The 19,998-nt window shown below is 41.7% G+C and overlaps 1 protein-coding gene across 1 annotated transcript in view; it reads left to right on the forward strand.

Moving 5' to 3' along the window:
• Nucleotides 1-7,020: 7,020 nt before the first annotated feature.
• Nucleotides 7,021-19,998, forward strand: part of SPRED2 (sprouty-related, EVH1 domain containing 2) — a 64,007-nt gene continuing 51,029 nt past the window's right edge. The window contains exon 1 of the mRNA XM_006862950.1: nucleotides 7,021-7,081. Coding sequence (XP_006863012.1) covers nucleotides 7,065-7,081 — 17 coding nt within the window. The 5' untranslated portion in view covers nucleotides 7,021-7,064. The remainder of the gene's footprint in view (nucleotides 7,082-19,998) is intronic.

A 19,998-nucleotide genomic window follows, 5' to 3' on the forward strand; every position in this document is an offset into this window, starting at 1 on the left:
AGGCAGTTAGAATGGTTTCTTTTGTTCACATTTCCTCTCCCAAAGACCAGTCCCGTGAGTCCTTTCACCTGTATTATCCATTAATGCTGTGGATTCATTTTCTCCAAATAAACAAGCTTTCCTGCCAAAGAAACTGTGCGGTACAATTGGAAGTGAGGGTGTCTTGGGACCTGCTTTGGCAATGGGTTCTTCATTTTTGGGGTTGGCCCTCGGTTTCCTTCCTGGGCTCTGGTCGGCAGTGATGATGTTGCTGCAGCCCAAGTTTCTGCAAGTTTCACTGCTTTATTAATCCTGCATGTGACTGTCCAACCCTTTTGGAAGCTCCCTTCACTTCTGTTTGCTCAGTTTCCTGAATGTCTCTTCCAGATTGTCTTTCACCCCATGCTTCAAACTCAGGACGCATGTGGTTTCTCCATAACGCACAGATGTGACCTAGGGAAGGGGAGGAAAGACTGTGGATGAACACACATCAGCTGGAGTCACTGAACTCTGAAATAGGGGAGGTCCTCTTTGAGAGAGAAGTCAGGAAGGAAGGGAGACGGAAAGACCAACACCTTAACAACCACTTCAGACTCTGTAAATTTTCCCAATTCTCAAGAGGAAGAACTGGGACTGCGTTTTACATTGTAAAGAAAGCATGAACTACAGCTCAAGTGGACCAAATCAACCCTAACTAACACTTGTATATCCACTGTGGTGGTTACTACAATCATTTGAAGTAGCAGCAGTATGTGTTTTCTTTCTTATGTGTCTGGTGTGTGCATAACTTTGCTCTGAAATATTTCAGACCTACAGAAAAGTTGCAGGAAGAGTACAAGGACTCCTCTATGCCATTCATTCAGATTCCCCACGTGTGAACAGTTGCCCATATTTGCCTGGTTCTAAGTCCTGGTATGCTGCTGTAGGATAAAGCACTGGACTGCAGGGTCGATAATTCAAACTCACCAGCCTCTCCTTGGAGATCCAGTACGGGATCGCTATGAGTCAGAACTGACTCAACAGCACTTAACACCAACAACAAAACTTGCCAGCATCGAATTGGGACCTTAAGTAGAACAAGGGATCAAGGACCAAAGAGCTTACGTAGAGGAAAAACCTGATTCTTTATGGCTCACTTTTTCTAGTTTCTATTAAAACATCAGTGTTGCCGTTGTAGCTCTACATCAGCCATTGTTAGTGTTGTTGGGCGCTGTAGGATAAGCACTCAGTTGCAAAATTGGTTTGAACCGAAAGGTTAGCGGTTCAAACTCACCAGCCACTCCTCAGAAACCCTATAGAGGGTCACAACGAGTCAGAACCAACTCAACAGCATTTAACAACAACACTCTTGTTCCCGAAGAGTGACTAGTAGGTTCAGACCACCCACATTTCTTTTAGCAGCCGTGTGCTATAAGCATTGCTCCACCAGATTTCCTTAAAACAGCCATAGGTAGTACGTAAACTGATGGGTGCTTGTGGTTGGCCACAGTTTGCCTACCTCTTAAGAGTCGTCATTCATAAGATTTACAAACATCCTTATCCATGTTGTTTGTGTAGATTAATGAATGCTGTGCCGGAGCCCAGGCCTTATGCTGCATACTTGTGATCATACCGTATTCAAAACAACTCTGTGAGGTTAATAGTGGTTATACCCATTTTACAGGTGAGGAAACAGAGGTTTAGAGGTGATACATAGTTTAAGTAAAGACAAAGCTTGATTTTTTGAGCCAAGACAGCTTGAGTGCAGCAGTCTCCTGCCTTTCACCACTACACTACGCTACGCCTGCAGTGCATCATTAATAATCCATATTTGCTTTTTAGGTCTCGACTCTAGCCAGGATTTAGACTTTAGCCAAGAAGCATCTATACAAACAAATCATTTCTAAAACCCTTCAACAAATGAATACATGGCAAGGATTTTTAAATCAAGAGTCTATTTGTAAGTTCCAAGTTTATTGGAATCAGAAACCATGCTTCTCAGCCTTGTTTGCGTCTTACTATCCCAGAAGCAGTGCTTGGAGATTAGTATGCTAAGTGCGGAGCTCAGAGACTGAAGACTCCAGCTGGTTTCCAGGTTCCAAGACCCACAATATTTGCTCTGAAAATGGTCAGGTGAACGCCTGCAGTAAGGTACTACCCAGAACAAATTGGTGCTTACCAAGGACTGGGAGCAATGATATAAACTGCCAATCCCATTATGTACATAGGTAAAGGTCCCTGCAAGCAGTTGGTGCTCAACTGCCAATCAAAAGATTGGCAGTTCAAACCCACCCAGTGGTGTCACGGAAAAAGACCTGGTCATCTCCTTAGAAAAATCAACCCTTGCAAACTCTGTGGAGCAGTTCTCCTCTGACACACAGAGTTGTCCTGAGTCAGAATCTACTCAACAGCACCTGTTTAGTCTTTGGTTTGTTTGCTTTTAACTTTTTATTGTGAATTGGGTAAAGGTTTACAGAGTAGATCAATTTTCCATTCAACAACTCCTACACATTTTCTTTGGTGTCACTGGTTACAATCCCCTCAATATAACATCATGTATCCCACTTCTCCCTGTGTTTCCTCCTGTTCCCCGTCCTCTTTGCCTAACCCTTCTGAACTTTGTCCTTGAGTAAATGCTGCCCTTTTCATTGCATATGATTAATTACTCTAAGGTGACCATATCTCCCTAGTGTTTCTGTCCCCCTTATTAACCTTTGTTTGGCTACTGTTGTTGTTCCATAGGCTCCTTAGCTGCCATTGATGGTGATGTCGGCCACTCCAGTGTGGTCAGGAGTCAGAGACAGGATAATCCCATATCAGAGCCTTTTCTGAAGATCCACAGATCCAAAAAACATACAGCTCTACCAAATAGAAATCACAACAGAAACCAAATTTGCCTATATCATCATCATATTAAGTGTTGTGAAGAAAACTTGCAGTACGAATTCAGGAAAAAATGGTTCCATGTTCCATTAACTACAGCAATGTTTCCCAAAGTGCTTTCTTTGGGCTCTCAGGATGGTAAATAGTAATAGGTCATTGGGGAGAGGGGCGTTGTATGGTCAGTACATGTGAGGAATGCAAGACTAGATAACTCTAGTCTTGCGGATATCGTATGTCATTTCCCCAAAATGCTTCTTTCACTTCTTTGTGGAGCCTCTTCTAAGATTGTTTGTAAGGAATACCCTCTGAGAAATCGTAACCCAGAGGCATTTCCTAATGTTAAACCATTTTAGTGAACAACTTTGTGGTCACAGATTTTTGGATATGGGGTCTGACTCAGACTGATCCTGTAGGATGGAGTACAACTGCCCCTAAAGTTTTCCCAGGCTGCCAATCTTCACGGACCATAGAGCAACTCGTGGGTTTGAACTGCTGACCTTTTGATTAGCAACTAAACATTTTGACATTTGGATCCACCAGGCCTCTAACAGCAACTGACCACTCACATAAACAAAATATCCCTGTTGCCGTGAAGTTGGTTCCGGTTCGTAGCCAACCCATAGAACAGAGTAAAACTTCCCCGTGGGGTTTCCGAGCCCTGGTGTGTGATTAGTTAGATGGTGGGCTGCTAACCTCAGGGTCAGTAGTTTGAATCTACCAGGTTCTCCAGGGGAGAAAAATAAGGCTTTCTGCTCCTGTAAATCTTTACAGCCTTGGAAACCCTATACAGCGTCCCTGTGAGTCAGAACTGGCTTAGTTGCAGCATACACAGTAGCAGCATAGTTGATGTAAGGAACCCTGGTGGCACAGTGGTTAAGTGCTCTGCTGCTTATAGAAAGGTCAGAGGTTTGAACATACCAGCTGTTCTGTGGGAGAAAGAGCAGTTTGCTTCCATATAGATGGTTGTTTTTGTTCTTCTATACTGTTGAGTTGGTTCTGACTCATAACAACATTGGAAACCTTATAAAGGGTTGCTACGAGTTGGAACCAACTCGACGGCACTTAACAACAGCATAGGCTGTTGTCTTTACGGGAGCAGAAAGCCGTATCTATGTCCCGTGGAACGACTGGTAGAATCGAACTACTGACCTTGCTTGCAGTTACCCACCCAGCTCATAATCCACTACGCTCGCTATCAGGGCTTTTTGTGGTGGTGGTGGTAGTTATGTGCCATGGAGTAGGTTCTGACTCATAACAACCCTGTGTAGGGTCTCCAAGGCTATGAATCTTTACAGGAGCAGAAAGTCTCATCTTTCTCCTGCAGAGCTGGTGGTTTCGAACTGCTGACCTTGTGGTTAGCAACCCAACTCACAGCTGCCTACTATGCCACCAGAGCACCCTGTGGCTTTTTATTAAATTTTAATTAAATCCATAAAAATTATTTAAAGTAGCATTGATGATACCTATTTTCTTTCAGATGTGTGTGGACGTGTTTATACTTACCTTGAAATGTTTCATACTTACAGAAACATGGCAATAATAGTACATAGGACTCTATTTTGTTCACCTAGCTTATGCAGTTATTAGTTGCTGTCATTTGATTACATATATGGTCTCATTGTCACTCTTTCTTTCTGTATATAGTTGTTGTTAGGTGCCATTGAGTCAGATCTGTCCAACTTAGCAACTCTGTGTAGGGTTTCCGAGACTGTAAATCCTTGCAAGAGCAGCCTCGTCTTTATCCTGTGGAGTGGCTGGTAGGTTTGAACTGCTGACCTTGTGATTACCTGTACAGTGCTTACCCTTACAGCATCATCAGTTCTCCTCTGCATGTAGATGGAAGTATTATTTTTTGTGTTTCTACTTAATGAGGTTTCAATTTAAAAATTTTTTAAGGAACTATGAATTCATTTCTCGAAAATAGTTATGGAAAGTCAAATTAGCCTTTGTTGTTAAGTGCCATAAAGTTGGGTTTGACTAATAGCGATCCTCTTAAGGGTTTCCTAGGACCGACTGGTGGGTTTGAACCACTAGTCTAGTGCTTATCCTACAGCGCCTTATCAGGACTTACAAGTGTATTAACTTCCCCATTTCTGTTACATTAAGGAAAATTATGCTTTGAAAGTATGTAAAAGGTTATCATTAACTTGAGGGGGAATGTTTTGATACGTCTGTAGCTTGCAATCCTTATGAGGAAAGAATTTGTCAGAGCCAAGAAGGTTTCAGTTCACACGCACACATAATCCAAATGAGTTTGGATTGGTGAGGTGTAATTTATGTTACGTGGAGACTTGCAACCATTTGAAGCTGGATGTCAGTCATGTTGGATGGTGTCCTCTGGAAATAGGTGCTGGTTGAGGTGGGTCCCTCAGCCTGACACATATGCGTCCTTTAGTTTCAGAGTGAAGGGAGCAATACAGCAGGTCTTGGCTTTAGTAGGACCTCTGTATTTTCTCATTCCTGTGGTGACCATCACGCTTTCATAGTGTGTCAGGTGGGGATGGTAGTTAAAATTGCATCTAGCTTAAACAGTGATTTCATTTAACATATATTGGAGTTTCCTTATCTGAATGTCTTTTTTAGGCCTGAAATCAAAACCCTCTTCCCTCTTCTGATGGTTTGGTGGTGGTGGCTGTGTGCCATGGAGTCTGTTTCGACTCATAGCGACCCTGTGCAGGGTTTCCGAGGCTGTAAATCTTTATAGGAGCAGAAAGCCTCATCTTTCTCCCGCGGAACAGCTGGTAGTTTCATACTGCTGACCTTGAGGTTAGCACCCGGACTCGTAACCACTACACTACCAGAGCTCTTGATGATTTAAGTAGCCGTATTTAAGCATTGAGTCAAGTAAACACTGGGCCACCTTACAAAGAGACTGGTGTAAGGGGACTCTGGGTGGTGACTTACATAACCTCTCATGGAGTGTTTCCAAAACCATATAAGGAAACTGGAAATACTCACCTCTCCTTCATAATGTCAACACTGAGCTCATGAATTAGGCAGGGTTTGTGTTTTCAAAGAAAGCATAGGAAACAACTACCCGACTGTCTAGGAGCAAGGGACCCAGGTATTTGTTCAGGGGGTTGACAGAGCCCCCACAGTGGTGTCTTACCCCATGGCAGAAACAACCGCAGGTCCAGCTACCACGCCCACTGGGCCACTTTGACAAGCCCCCTCAGCTGTGTGGTATAAAAGCCCTGTGTCCCCCATCCATCTATTTTCAGGGAGGTTCATGCCTAACTTAAAAAGTGGCTTGCTTGAGTATAAATTAGGTCATAGGAAGAAGAGGGAAAAAAATTTTTTTTTAATTTTTAAAAATGATTTATTTTGAAAAATTATAAAGAAAAGAGAGTGGGCACTGTAAGTCCCGTGTACACTCGCCACACAAATGCAACAGTTAGTGATATTTGACCACAGTTTGCTCCTTTTTTTCTTTGGGCTGAAAGATTTTACAACCAATCCCAGATACCGTATCATTTCACCTCTAACATACTAAAGTAAACTTTAGTATGTTAGAGGTGAAATGCCATGCTTCCTTCGGTATGTCTCTCTACGGAGTAGATATTTTATATGCACAGTGCTGTTATCCCACGTATCAAAATTAATTATTAACACATAATAAGGAAAATGTTCCTTAGTGTCTTCTGATACTCAGGGACCAAAATTTTGGTGTGTAGGTTTTACATAGCACTGTAACTAGGTAACCATAAGAATCAACAAGGTTTCTGGTGACACTAATTCACCTGAGACCTCAAAAAAGGGGATTTTTGCTTCAACTGTGGGCAGAATGACTTGGCTTATGGGTGGGAGCGACTGGACAGTTCACAGCCTGCAATCTCAGGTATTGACCGGTGCCATTGGCTCCCTGAGCAATTCAGAATATCATCAATGATTGATAACCATAACTTACAGGAATTTTTTAAAACAATATTTTAATTGGAAAAAGCATCCGTCAGCTGCCAGGCTTCCAGCTTCCACTTTTGAGAAGCAGGATGTTGAATGTGAGTAATGACACAACAGGCCTATAAAATGCGGACTAACCCTCGGATGACTCATCCAGTACAATGCAGTATATTTGTCAAGGAGACTGAATCATATATGGGGGAAACCACTTTTCAAGCAGCCAGCTGGTTCTCAGGTCAGCAAGAGACGCTCCATTTTTACCCGAAGCTGTATAGTAGCAATAATGCTAATACCCAGCACTTGGGCTCTACAATGTAGAGGAAATGGCATCTCCTGGCAGGTATGTGCTTGCTGTTTATATGAACTTGATTTTTTTCCTTATTCTTTTCTACCTAACCTTTCCAGTGTTTCCTTTTACCAGTTTTTTTTTTTTTTTTTTAAACGGGAGGGAAAATGTTGTGATTATAAAGAACTGAAATGTGTTGTATGTAAATGTGTGTGTGTCCACGTGCAAGGACAGATGGGTTCCTTACTGGTCTTTAGATGGACAAACACAAAACTCTTGTCCATCCATCCTCTTTTCTGAAAACATGTTTGTCTTGCGATATACAGATATAAATGGGTTTTTAAATCCCTCTGATTATGTCTTGATTTAAAAAGATATGCTGCCTAGGAAACAGCTTGCAGAGGTGGTATACCTTTTGGGTGGGTAGATTTTTTTAAAAAATGAATAAGCAGAGGTGAGCTGAAGAGGAGGTGGTCTAATGATAACTACTGGATTGTATTTTATTAATTTTTTAATATTGTGCTGTTTTCTTACCCTCAAGATGCATGTCTTAATACAAGAAGCCTTTATTCTCCTTATTGAAAGAATCTAGTTACTTTTGCAAATTACAACTTGCCTTTACCGAATTCATGCATTCACTTTTTCTTGGTGGGCGAAAGTGCAGTGGGGATTTGGAAGCAACATTTAATTCTTAACTATCACATGATCTGAAGGATTGTTCTGCATAATTGGAAGGTTGTGTCTGCCTGTCTGACCCTCTCTCTTCACTCACTATATTTAAGCAATGCCTGACTGACTGGTTTAAGGCACATAGCTTGTTTATTTGAGTATATTAAACATTCCTATGTGTGTGTTGACAGTCTATTCAGTGTCTCCTCATATTTTTAAAAAATATCTTTTTGAGTCTTAGTTGTTAGGGACAGATGCTATAGTTAGTTTATAGCAGTACTATTTATGCTTTTCTGGTCTGTACAGAATGGCTGGGTCAGGACCTATAACACAACTGCCCACGAATTTCCCTAAGATTGAGCATTTGTGGAGCAGCCCCATCTAGGGTGGTAAATCCAATATTACTCAGAGAACATGAAACAGATCTGGGATTACCAAGATGAAAAAATTGGCAGGCTTTGTTTTCCTTCTCGCCTTCGTCTTGATTTCCTTGAGGTATATGAATTTTAAACTGTCAGTAAATGCGTTCAATTTATTTATCTAAATGCATTTAGAAATTCAAATAGTGTAGAAAACCAGCATGAAGGGAGTTTATGTCAGGTGTTTATGTTTGCTTCATAGATCATGGGGTTCACTTTTCTTTAGGATGGCCAGTTAGTTTCTGGAGACAGGACCATCTCCAAATTTCATTAATTTTGCATTCTATAAATGAAAGCCACCTGTTATGCTGTAACATGCTAATTATGGTAGAGGACAGTAATGAGGAAGAACAGTATTTGAAATATGTGGGGGTTTTGCTAAGAATTTTCCTGCCCACATCTGTAGTGCTTATTTTCGTGTGTGTGTATATTTAATATTTTATACTGCACATTTAATAATAGCATTTGGTGATATTAAAAAATAGTTCAGATTCTAAGTGAGGGCCCTTTCTATTCCTCTCATTAGCAGTTTGTTGTTGTTTTGTAACGAGTTATGGGGGAAAAGCTAATAGAACTGTTAGCTTAACTAAAGCCCCCTATTTGGTGATCTTACAGCGAGTATGAGTCTCTCACAAAGCACTCAGTTTAGGGTTCATTTTGTCAAGACTCATCAGAGAAATATTGTGAAGTAATTTGTTTTATCTTGAAAGCAGAATAGCTCATTTTCGCTGATTTCACTGAAACATTAGGTTCAATTTTATAATTTTTCCTTGCCTACAGAAAAAGATTACAGGGAGGTATAAAATTTTAAGGAAAAAAAAAAATCTTGATTTATTGGTGTTTTCAGTGAAACTGTCTTGTTTTCCGATGATTAGTGTGGTTGAGATGAACTCAGACCCCATTCACATTAATTCAGGGCAGCATAGATTTCTTTTAGCTTTAGTTGTGTTACACACGTCGGGCTTATTGATCGTCCAGATTCATCAATGATAGTCATTGCTAAGGTTGTGGCAGACACTTGGAGGCCTTTTGCTGTTTAGTACTGTGAGCTACCAGTCTAGAGCAACTGCATGGTTGCTCTTTTCTGTTTTGAAGGAAAAAAGAATACAGAACCATGGCCAAAGGTCTCTTACCATTCAACCTGCAAGTGATTGATCGATACTGAGTGAGATACTACCTATGTTCAGAGCAATGTGCTGCGTTCTGTTAAATTTAAAAAGTCTTGTGATAGCAGCTCAACCCTGTCCTCCACTAATTCCCTCTCTAGTTGGGGATTCATGGTTATTGGCAATAGATTTTTTTTCTGGGTTTTCTCTTATCCATAGATTTACTGAAGTCTCTAATCCAGAGCCAGTAATTGCTATGTGTATAAGCAACTTTTAGCTCTTCCCCTTTTAGTTCTTCAGGGTCTGTCACCTTCTTAGATGGAAATCAAGAAATAGCTGCCCTACTCCAAAATTCATTTGATTAGTTTGGTGGCCGTGTTATCTAAGCCAAGAAGATTGGCACAGCTTTGGGTAAAGCATTTTATTCTCCTCTTCTTGGGGGAGTGACAATCAGGAAGAGGGAGGTTAGAGACACCAGGAACAGAATGGTGACGTTGAAGGCTTACTTTTCACCATCTTTGCTCATGTGAAAATCCCCCCTTTTGTGGTTGTTTAGTGCCATCTACCCTTTTGTTGTTGTTGTTTAGTGCCGTCTAGTTGGTTCCAACTCATCATGACCCTGTACAGGGTTTCCAAGGAGTGACTGGTGGGTTTGAGCCACTGACCTTGTATGTAGTTAGCAGTTCAATACTTGTCCGACAGCACCACACCAAGAATTTCAAATGACGCACCAAACACATTGTCACCAAGTCCGCTCCAACCCGTAGCAACCCTGTACTGTAGTGTAGAACTGCCCCATGGGGTTTCCAAGGCTGCACATCTTTACCAAAGCAGACTACCTTATCTTCTCCCATGGAGTGCCTAGCAGGTTTGAACCAGCGACCTTTAGGTTAGCAGCTGGGCACTTAAACTCGGCACCACCAGGCCTCCAGTTATTACTGGTTATTATTAATTTTATTACCATTTAATAAAAACAGGTTATTTAAAACCAGTACAGGTCATCTATCAACATTTTAAAATACATGTATTTAGAGAAACCTGTTTATTGAGTGTACCGTCTGTGCTTAGTGTGCACAGAGATGATTTATGGGTCACTTAGTTGGAATAATTATAGAAGGCGGGCTGGAGCTGTCTATTGCCTGTTGTCCATTGCCCACTGTTCTGCTATTTGATTGTCCTCCCCACATTTGAAGTTTGGGATCACTCTGCCTACATAGTGGACGGGATTGATAACACTTGCAGATAAATCTTACATCATTGTCTGGAAATAGTTACTTTCCTGTGTAGCTTAGAAAAGCCAGAGAGAGGTACATGAAAGTCTTTATAGGGCACAAATCTCACTTTGAAGGGAGGGGTGGATTCAACTCTCTTATCAAATCAACATGGACTTGTATATATGTGTGTGTGTGTATATACATACATAGTACATGTATGTACATTTTTATATTTTATTGTGACTAAGAGTGTAGGTTTACAGAGCAGATCATCAGTTTTACATTCAGCAAATCATACACTTCATTTCACCTCAGTGATTGCAATCCTATCTTTATAACATCATTTATCCTACTTCCTCCCTGTGTTTCTCATTCCCCTTCCTACTTATTTTCCAACGCTTCTGAGTTTTGCCTTCAAGTAAATGCTGCCCTTTTGTTCTTGAATGGTTGACCATTCTATGGTATACATATCTCTCTAGTGATGTTGGTCCCCCTACCCCCTCATATGCCTGTCTATTGCCTAACTGAAAATTGAGCCACGAGGGTGAGTTCCATTCCAGACGAGAAGAAAGGCCAAGGCCTGTAGTCTGGGGTTCCTCCAGCCTCTTTCTGACCAGCAAGTCTGGTCTTTTTTTTTGCCAACATGGGCTCTTGCTCATATATGTTGGCTGGCAGCTAGTTTGTGTTGACATTTGTACCTAGATAGATCTTGTGCTGGACAGTATGGTGGACGCCATGTGCATTCCCAGTTGGAGTCTTGGGACTGCTTCTTCATGACTAACGATCATTGGAGAAAAAGCAACTGCTTCAGAACTGGCTGGTGCTTGAGCCCTCTTCGAAAGAGCTCTTGGCTTCTTGGCACCTTGCTTGTTTGTTGCACGTTCTAAGAGCAATGCAGCAAGTGGGGGCGGCATCATCTTCACAGAAGTCAGCTTGCTAGAAACCACGCAAGATATCACCCCTTCCCAGGTTTCACCCTGTGGCAACTCATGCAGGGATGAAGATTTCCAGATTGGAGATGTCCAGGCTGTGTTTGGTTTTTTGTGGTTTTCTTTTAAGCAGATATGCCTTGTCCCCACCTGCCTTTGCTCTGGCCTCTGGGACCCCCACTGCTTGACTGGGCCTCTTGAATTCCATTCAGTGGTGTGCAGACAGCATGTGTCATGAAGGCTGCTTAGGAAGGCTGAAGAGCAAAATTCGTGTCTGTGGGTGGGTATGTGTTCTCATCACATCGCCAAAGAACTGCAGTGTGCATAATCTGGCAGGAACATGTTCCAGAGAAAATCAAGCAGTCCCTTTTCTGCTTTGAGTAATTAAAAAAATCATTATTAACCACACCTCTGCTGCTCCCCTACCCCCCAGAAGAATTGGAACTGTTAGAAAAAAAAATTGTTCTTCAGTCCATGGTATATTCAGTATTTCTTGCCAACACTACAATTTAAATACATCAGTTCTTCTTCAGTCTTCCTTATTCATAGTCTAGCTTTCACATGCATAAGGGGTGATTGAAAATACCATGGCTTGGGTCAGGCACACCTTAGCTCTCAGAGTGACATCTTTGCTTTTTAGCACTTTAAGGAAGTCATTTTTGGCAGCAGATTTGCTCAATGCAGTCTGTCCTTTGGTTTCCTGATTGCTGCGTCCATGCTCATCAGTTGTGGATCCAAGTAAGATGAAATCCTTGACAACTTCAATCTTTTCCCCATTTATCATGATGTTGCTTATTGGTCCAGTTGTGGGGAATTTTATTTCTTAACATTGAAGTGTAATTCATAATCAGCAAGTACACACAATTTTGTGTCAGCTACAGGTTGATGATGAGTCTTCCTCCAATCCTGAAGACAGAAAGACAGAAATAAAAAGGGGCTTTGGGTTAATGCACTAGACTGCAATGTCAGTTTGAACCACAAGGTCAGCGGTTCAAACTCACTAGCCATTCCTCGAAAACCCTATACAGGGTTGCTGTGAGTCGGAACCAACTCAATGGCACTTAACAATGCAGTCATAAAAAGGAGCCCTGTGTGCTCACTGGTTAAAACACTGAGCTGCTAACCAAAAGGTTAGAGTTTGAACCCATCAGTGACTCAGCAGGAGAAAAGACTTGATAATCTGCTTCCATAAAGATTTCAGTCTAGGAACCCCTTAGGGCAGTTCTACTATGTCACATGGCGTCACTCCAAGTCAAAATCAGTTTACTGGCGCACAACCATAGGAACAATCATCGAAAATATTTTTAGGGATTCTGTAACTTGTGTCATAAATAGGATAATCTCTCAAAATATAATTGGCTAAGAGGTTGGAGCTAACAATTAGGGGAAATCTGTTGTGATTTTTTCTGTTCTTTAAGACTCCCAGTGTGGTGCTGTAGGATCAGCACTAGACTTGACAACCACAAGATTGGCAGTTCAAACCCACCAGGTGCTCCTTGGAAACCTTATAAAGGGTTGCTGTGAGTCAGAACCATCTTGACAGCACTTAACAACAAGATAATTTTTAAAGAAACAGCTGTTTTGGTAGTAGAATAAACATTACCAAAGAAATGTTTGTGCTTTTCACTTATGTGATTTTCCTTATACGTCAAGGACCAGAGTTTCTGCAACACATACATTTATGTTCTAATGACAAGTCTTTCTTTTAATACCTTGATAAGGCTTTGCAAATTTGTTGTTTCTCATAGTGTAGAATATTTCTTAGATTAACAGATGGTTGTGATTTACTTATGTAGTTTGTACAATAGGCATATGTTACCTTTATAATTAGATGAGAATTTACAAGTAATAACAGGGCTGTTTCCTTCATAAGGACTCCAGAAATGTTCCTTTGTCAAAGCTCAAATTTCTGAATTTCAAGTTGTCAGGGGTACACCTAAGGAAACTTAGTGGTGCTGTAGGCTAAGCATTGGACTGCTAACTGCAAAGTCAGTGGTTCAAAACTCCCACCATCCACTTCTCTGAAGAAAGACAAGGCTGTCTGCCCCTGTAAAGATTTACAGTCTTGTAAACCCAGTGTAGGTTTACTATGAATCCGAATCTCTTGGATGGCGGTGGGCTTTTGTTTTAGTTTTGGGGGTTGGGGGTGAGAGTGGATAGCTGTTCCAGGTGTTGTTGTTAAGTGCCAACAAGTCAGTTTTGACTCTCAGTAAGCCTGTATAGGGTTTTTCCGAGGAGCCGTTGGTGGGCTTGAACTGCCAACCTTGTGGTTTGTAGTCCAGTCCTAACTCTATAGTGCCATACCAGTAGCACCTCTGTATTTCTCAGATTGTCTTTGTAATTAGGATCAGGGGTAAAGATTTCTCATTCTTATTACCAAATCATTAGATTGGCTTTTGGGAGCTATTCAAAACCTAGACCCCAAACCAAACCAGTTGCAATCACATTGATTCTGATCATGGCAATTCTGTCTGTATCAGAGGACGACTGTGCTCCATAGAAGTCTTGTCTGAGATGCTTCTGGGTGGATTAGAGCCAGCCTTTTGGTTAGTAGCTATATGCTTAACCATTTGCACCATCCAGAGACTCCAGTCAAGATCCAGTAGTGCCAAATTCCAGACACTCCAAGATGAAGCCAAATTGTGATTTGGAAAATTCTTCCTTGCTTACTTTTTCTCCTTGACCCCACACCCAGATAGGAAACTCTAGGTGAAAACCCAACAACAGCTGCCTAGAACTGAGGGTTCTCCCTGGAAGGCAGGGAAAGAGGCTTTTGTTGAAGAGACTGTGAAAAGCCATGAAAACAATTGGGAAGATAACTAATTTAAGTATTTTAAGGATAGATTAAGCTTTTCATAGGAGCGATTTGGAGCCCTGCTGACTCACCATTTTAATTTGTCTGCAGGGAAGATACATTCTACTTTCAGGCAATTGGTTTTACAAGAGAACTTTTGGACCAGGACTCATTTGTCTCATTGAGGCATCTGGGACCCCTAAACCTAACATACAACTTATAGTACATCAAGTTACTTTTTCAAAGGTCTACAATAAACACTTCTCCCCATTTTTAAGTTTAGCAGTTGCTTCTTTCCCTGTCTGACATTCTTTTTCCTAGAATGTGTTCTTGTTGTTGTTAGGTGCCATTGAGTCAGTACCGACTCATAGCGACCCTGTGCACAACAGAACGAAACCCTATGCACAACAGAACGGTCATGGGCCAACCTCACAAGTGTTGCCACACTTGAGCCCATTGATCCCGCCACTTGACCAAACCATCTCGTTGGGGTCTTCCTCTTTTTCTCTGATCCTCCACCTTACCAAACATGATATCTTTCTCCAGCGACCGGTCCCTCCTGACAATACTGTCCCCAAAGTATGAGAGACGAAGTTTGGCCATCCTGGCCTCCAAGGAGCACTCTGGCTGCACTTCTTCCAACACAGATCTGTTAGCTCTTTTGGCATCCCATGGTACTTTCAATATTCTTCTCCAACACCATTAACTCAAAAGCATCAATTCTTCTACAGTCTTCCTTATTCACTGTCCAGCTCTCACATGCATATGATGAGGTTATTGAAAATACCATGGCTTGGGTCAGGAGCACCTTAGTCCTCAAGCTGACATCTTTGCTCTTCAACATCTTAAAGTGGTCTTGTGCAGAAGATTCGCCTAATGCAATACATAGTTTGATTTCTTGACTGATGCTTCCATGAGTGTTGATAGTTGGTCCAAGAAGAATGAAGTCCTTGACAACTTCAATCTTTTCTCCATTGATAAGAATGTTGTTTATTGGTCCAGTGATGAGGATTTTTGTTTTCTTTACCTTGAGATGCAATCCATACCGAAGGCTGTGGTCTTTAACCAGTACATATTTTAAGTCCTCTTCACTTTCAGCCAGCAAAATTGTATTGTAGGCATATCGCAGGTTGTTAATGAGTCTTCCTCCAATCCTGATGCCACATTTTCTTCACATAACCCAGCTTCTCTCATTATTTGCTCAGCATACAGGTTGATTAAGTATGGTAAAAGATTAAAACCCTGTCGCACACCTTTCTTAATTTTCAACCATTCAGTGTTCCCATGTTCTGTTGGAACAACTGCCTCTTGGTCCATGTATAGATTCCTCATGAGCACAATTAGGTGTTCAGGAATACTCATACTTCGCAATGTTGTCCATAGCTAGAATGTAGTGAGTATTATATTAGAGAGTCCATCTTGATGTCTGAATCTGTTGATAAAGATGTAGGATGAACTGTTTGGAAGACAAGGAGCAGATCTCTCATCCCTTTTTCTTTGGAGCCCTAGTAGCACTGTGGGCTAAGTATTGGGCTGCTAACTGCAAGGTCGGTGGTTCAAACCCACCATCCACTCCACTGGTGAAAAGTGTGTAATTGTAAAGATCTAGTCTCGAAATCCTATGGAGCAGCTGTACTATAGCCTATAGGGTCCCCGTGAGTCAGAATCGACTGTACGCAGTGGGTTGGGTTTGGTTTCGTTTGGTTAATTGTTCCATTAATATGACTGGATTTATTTCCTTTCATGTGGCCAAAGAGAATCTTCACATTTACCCTATACAGCATCACTATGGGTTACAACCAGCTCGGCGGCACTGAACAACAACAACAACAATCATATTTTTGCTTTTTCAAAATATATTGATAAGCCAGTTCCACTCCTGGGAACTGTATAATTTCATAATGACTGTTGCACTGAGAGACAAACTGGTTTGTCGTGGTTTCAGGTCTTTGTGGTTTCAAGGGTTTTTTTCCCCAGTCGAAAGATGTTTTCGGTTGCATTTTACATCTGAAAGTTTTCTGATGTGCTTTTGTAGAACATTTTGGTGGTTTAAGCTTGTTAAGCACCATGAAACAGCACAAGAGTCCTGGCAACACAGCGGTCACTCACTCACCTGCTACCTGCAAGGTTGGCTCCCAGAAGGAGCTGGCCATCTGTTTCTATAAAGACCACAGCCTAGAAACCCTATGGAGAGTCACTATCTCGTACACACAAACACACAAAAAAATCACCAAACTTCTAAAAAAAAGTATATGTACGTAAAATTTGAACACACTCTCACTTTAGAAAGGTGTTGTGAAACATTTCAGTAAACAATGAGAAATGTTTCTAAAGTATGGCACAGGTGGGAAAAGAAACGGGGGCAGAGCAGACACTGACTCTTAGTTCTCCCCTAGTGCCAGTGACCTTGAACAAATCCCTTCTCCAATCTGGATTCTAAATTTCTGTATGAATAAAGGGTCTCGAGTAGATGTTTTCTCTGATTCTTTCAAGCTTGAGAAGTGCATAGCTCACTTGTTTATATGGCTCTTCAGTAGTCATAATAGAAGACTGGCACAGTGAATTTACTTGCAAGTCACTTATATCCTCCACAGTCTTCATTGTTGTTGTTAAGTGCCGTTGAGTCTATTTCGACCCTGTATAGGGTTTCCAAGTAGCAGTTTGTGGGTTTGAACCACCAGCCTTGTGTTTATCCCACAGTAGCGCCACACTAGGACTCCAGTTATTGGTGGGACCATACAAATAGGTTGTTTGGAACTTGAATGCAGAGATTGGTTGGTTTTGCCATTCAGCTGGGTTTAAAATAAGCCATCTCAGATTCAGCAGTGGTGGGGCCTCTCACAACATCAAGGAAGAAGAGACATAAGCAGAACACCGAGGTGGCCACAGAGAGAAACAGATTGGGGGACTTCCTGGTCTGTGGAGCAAGTGAAGCTGAGTGTTTTAGGGCAGCAGGTTGACTTGCAGTCGTGTGCTCTTTGGGCATTTATTGACAGTGCTAAAGGTGCTTGTAACACTCGCCCAAGCTGGGCAGAGGCCAAGGCACCATGTGGCTGCGAGGCCAAAAACTAGAGCGGCATGTGTCCAGTGATGCTGAGGAGAGGCACTCCTGACCAGAGTTGTTTCTGAGCCTGAATGGTATCCTGTGAACTTTCCTAGTAAACCTCATGGTCATGAGAGTACAGTCTGAGTTTTGTGTAGCCATTGCATTGATGGGTCATTGAATCCAGTAGAGAGGTGTACAGTGCCATGGGAAGGGATGGTTAGTGCCAGAATAGGATAACAACAGTCAGAGGGTCCTATCTGACCTCCACCTTGTAAGAATCAGCCCTGGGCTGATGCAGGTGATTCTCTTCCTTCCCCTTGTGAAGTGGAGAAGGCAAGATGTGGCCTCCACACTATTTTTTTTTTTTTTTTAATGAATCCTGGTGTGGCGCTGGTGGACTAATGACCTGAACTGCAAAATCGGGTTGATCCTTAAGGTCAGTGGTTCAAGCTCGTCAACCTCTCCTTGGAACCCCTATACAAGGTGCCAACTCGATGGCACTTAACAACAACAAACCCTACTTGCAAGCTCACCTCCATTAGTGTCTCTCCTTGGAAAATAATGAAGCAATCCAGATTTCTGCAGGGAGAACAAACTCCTGAATATGCTCTTATGTGTGTGTTTAGTTTTCCATCTCTAATGGGGGGGGGGGGGGGGAGGGGGTGGGGGGGGGGGGGGGGGGGGGAGGTTGACCGAAACCTAGAAAAGGAAGAATTCATTGAATCAATAATTCTTGCCACCTAAAAGGGGATCCATGACTTTGTCTGGAATATAAGCAACAAGACTTTTTGAATCCTGTTAACCTACTGCTAACATGACAGGCTGAATTTTCCTCCTCACTGTGAGCCAAGTTGTCACCTCCTTTTATTTGAAAAGTACACTGGTGGTGAAACAGATTAAGCGTGGGGCTGCTTACCTCAAGGTTAGTGTCCAAACCCACTAGCCACTCTGAGGGAGAACGATTTGCAGCCTGGGAAACTGTAAGAAGCAGTTCTTCTGTGTCCTTTAGGGTTACTGTGAGTCAAAGTCGACTTAGTAACAGTGGACTTGGTTTGGTTTTGTTTGAAAGGATTTTATAGGCATAGAATTTGGTATGAACATAGTTTGATGAAGTAATGACCTGCCTTTGACCATGATTTGCTTTTAGGGGACAAGTGGCAAGTTAAAAAATGAGAACTGTATCCTGTGGATCCTGTGATAAAGCAGCTAGACTTTCCAGAAACACTGTCAGCATCTTCGGGGTTTAGTGTTGATCTCAATTATGAATCTAACACTACAAATTTTCTCCTCCAACATTGTTGAAATTTTTCAAACATTCAGAAAGTTGAAAGATTGCATAGTCCACACCCACATCACCTGCACCTGGAGTTTGAAATTACCATTTTGCTATAATACCGCCAGAATGTTGCTTAGACATATAAGGATGGTGATACTTGGACTTGCTTGCGTTGAACTCATCCTCAGGAAAAACCCGCCGCTAGAAAAGGACATCTTTTTGACAAAATGGAAGGTCAGGAAAAACATGGGAAACCCTCAGTGTGATTGATTGGCACAATAGCACATTCCAACAACCGTTATACATAAGGCCGCCACATTAGTTAAGTGCTGTTGAGTCAGTTCATATTCATGATGGCTCTGTATGGGGTTTCCAGGGAGTGACTGATGGGTTTGATCTGCCAGCCTTGTGGTTGGCAGTCCAGTGCTTACCTACAGTGCCACACCAGGACTCCATGTTGCTGCTGTTAGGTTTCATCAAGTCGGTACCGACTCATAGCAACCTTATGTACAACAGAACAAAACACTGCCCAGTCCTGGGCCAACCTCACAATTGTTGCCACGCTTGAGTCCATTGATACTGCCACTTTGTGAATCCATCTTGCTGGGGGTTTTCCTCTTTTCTCTGACCCTCCACCTTACCAAACATGATATCCTTCTCCAGCGACTAGTCTCTCCTAATAATATGTCTGAAGTGTGAGAGATGAAGTTTGGCCATGTCAGTTTGTCGTATTGTGTGTGGTGCCTTTGTATCTGTCATTCTGGAAGTTTATGCCACTGGTATTTTAAATACCAATAGGGTCACCCATGGTGGACAGGTTTCACATAAGAAAACAGATGAAGACAGACTAGGAAGAAGGAGTGACGAACAGATTTAGTCACTGAAAACCTTATGAATAGCAGAGAAACACTACAGGACTATGAGTCAGGACTAAGTCAATAAGAGTTAACAAAAGTAATTATTTTATCATATACATAACCATTTTTTCATACATTGCAAAGTAAGTTACAGATTATCTGTGTGCTTCCTCCTAAACATTTCAGTATGTAGATCATTAAGCACCCTCTTCCTTATTTCCTCCAATTTAATGAGAAAGAAAAGACTTTTTGAAAAAGTCAGACACAGAAGTTCAAGGACTACCATTTAAAAACCTAAATTGGAGATTTTTAACTTTGAACAACTCTTTTGGCATTTGTGTTCTGAAGTACCAATTTTTCTATTACATGTACACTTTAATGTGGTTGAGTTAATTTTGTGTAGTAATGCAACGTTTCCATTCACTGGCCTTTGGGGTTTAAATATGGATTGTAAATGCCATTTTTGGAAGGGTGTATAAAACAGAGAAAGTCAAAGAAAATTATTGCTTTGGGAATAAAAGGTACAAAAGAAGAAAGGGTTCCTCAGGGGTGGGTTATTTTGTTTTCAGTTGCTAATCCTTTGATCCTGATTAATTATGAACTCCACTGAACTCAGGCTGCATCACATAAGCGGTAAAGCAGACAATAAAAGCAAAGTCTT

The sequence above is a fragment of the Chrysochloris asiatica genome, unplaced genomic scaffold, assembly GCF_000296735.1.
Source record: "Chrysochloris asiatica unplaced genomic scaffold, ChrAsi1.0 scaffold00052, whole genome shotgun sequence".
Taxonomy (NCBI): domain Eukaryota; kingdom Metazoa; phylum Chordata; class Mammalia; order Afrosoricida; family Chrysochloridae; genus Chrysochloris; species Chrysochloris asiatica.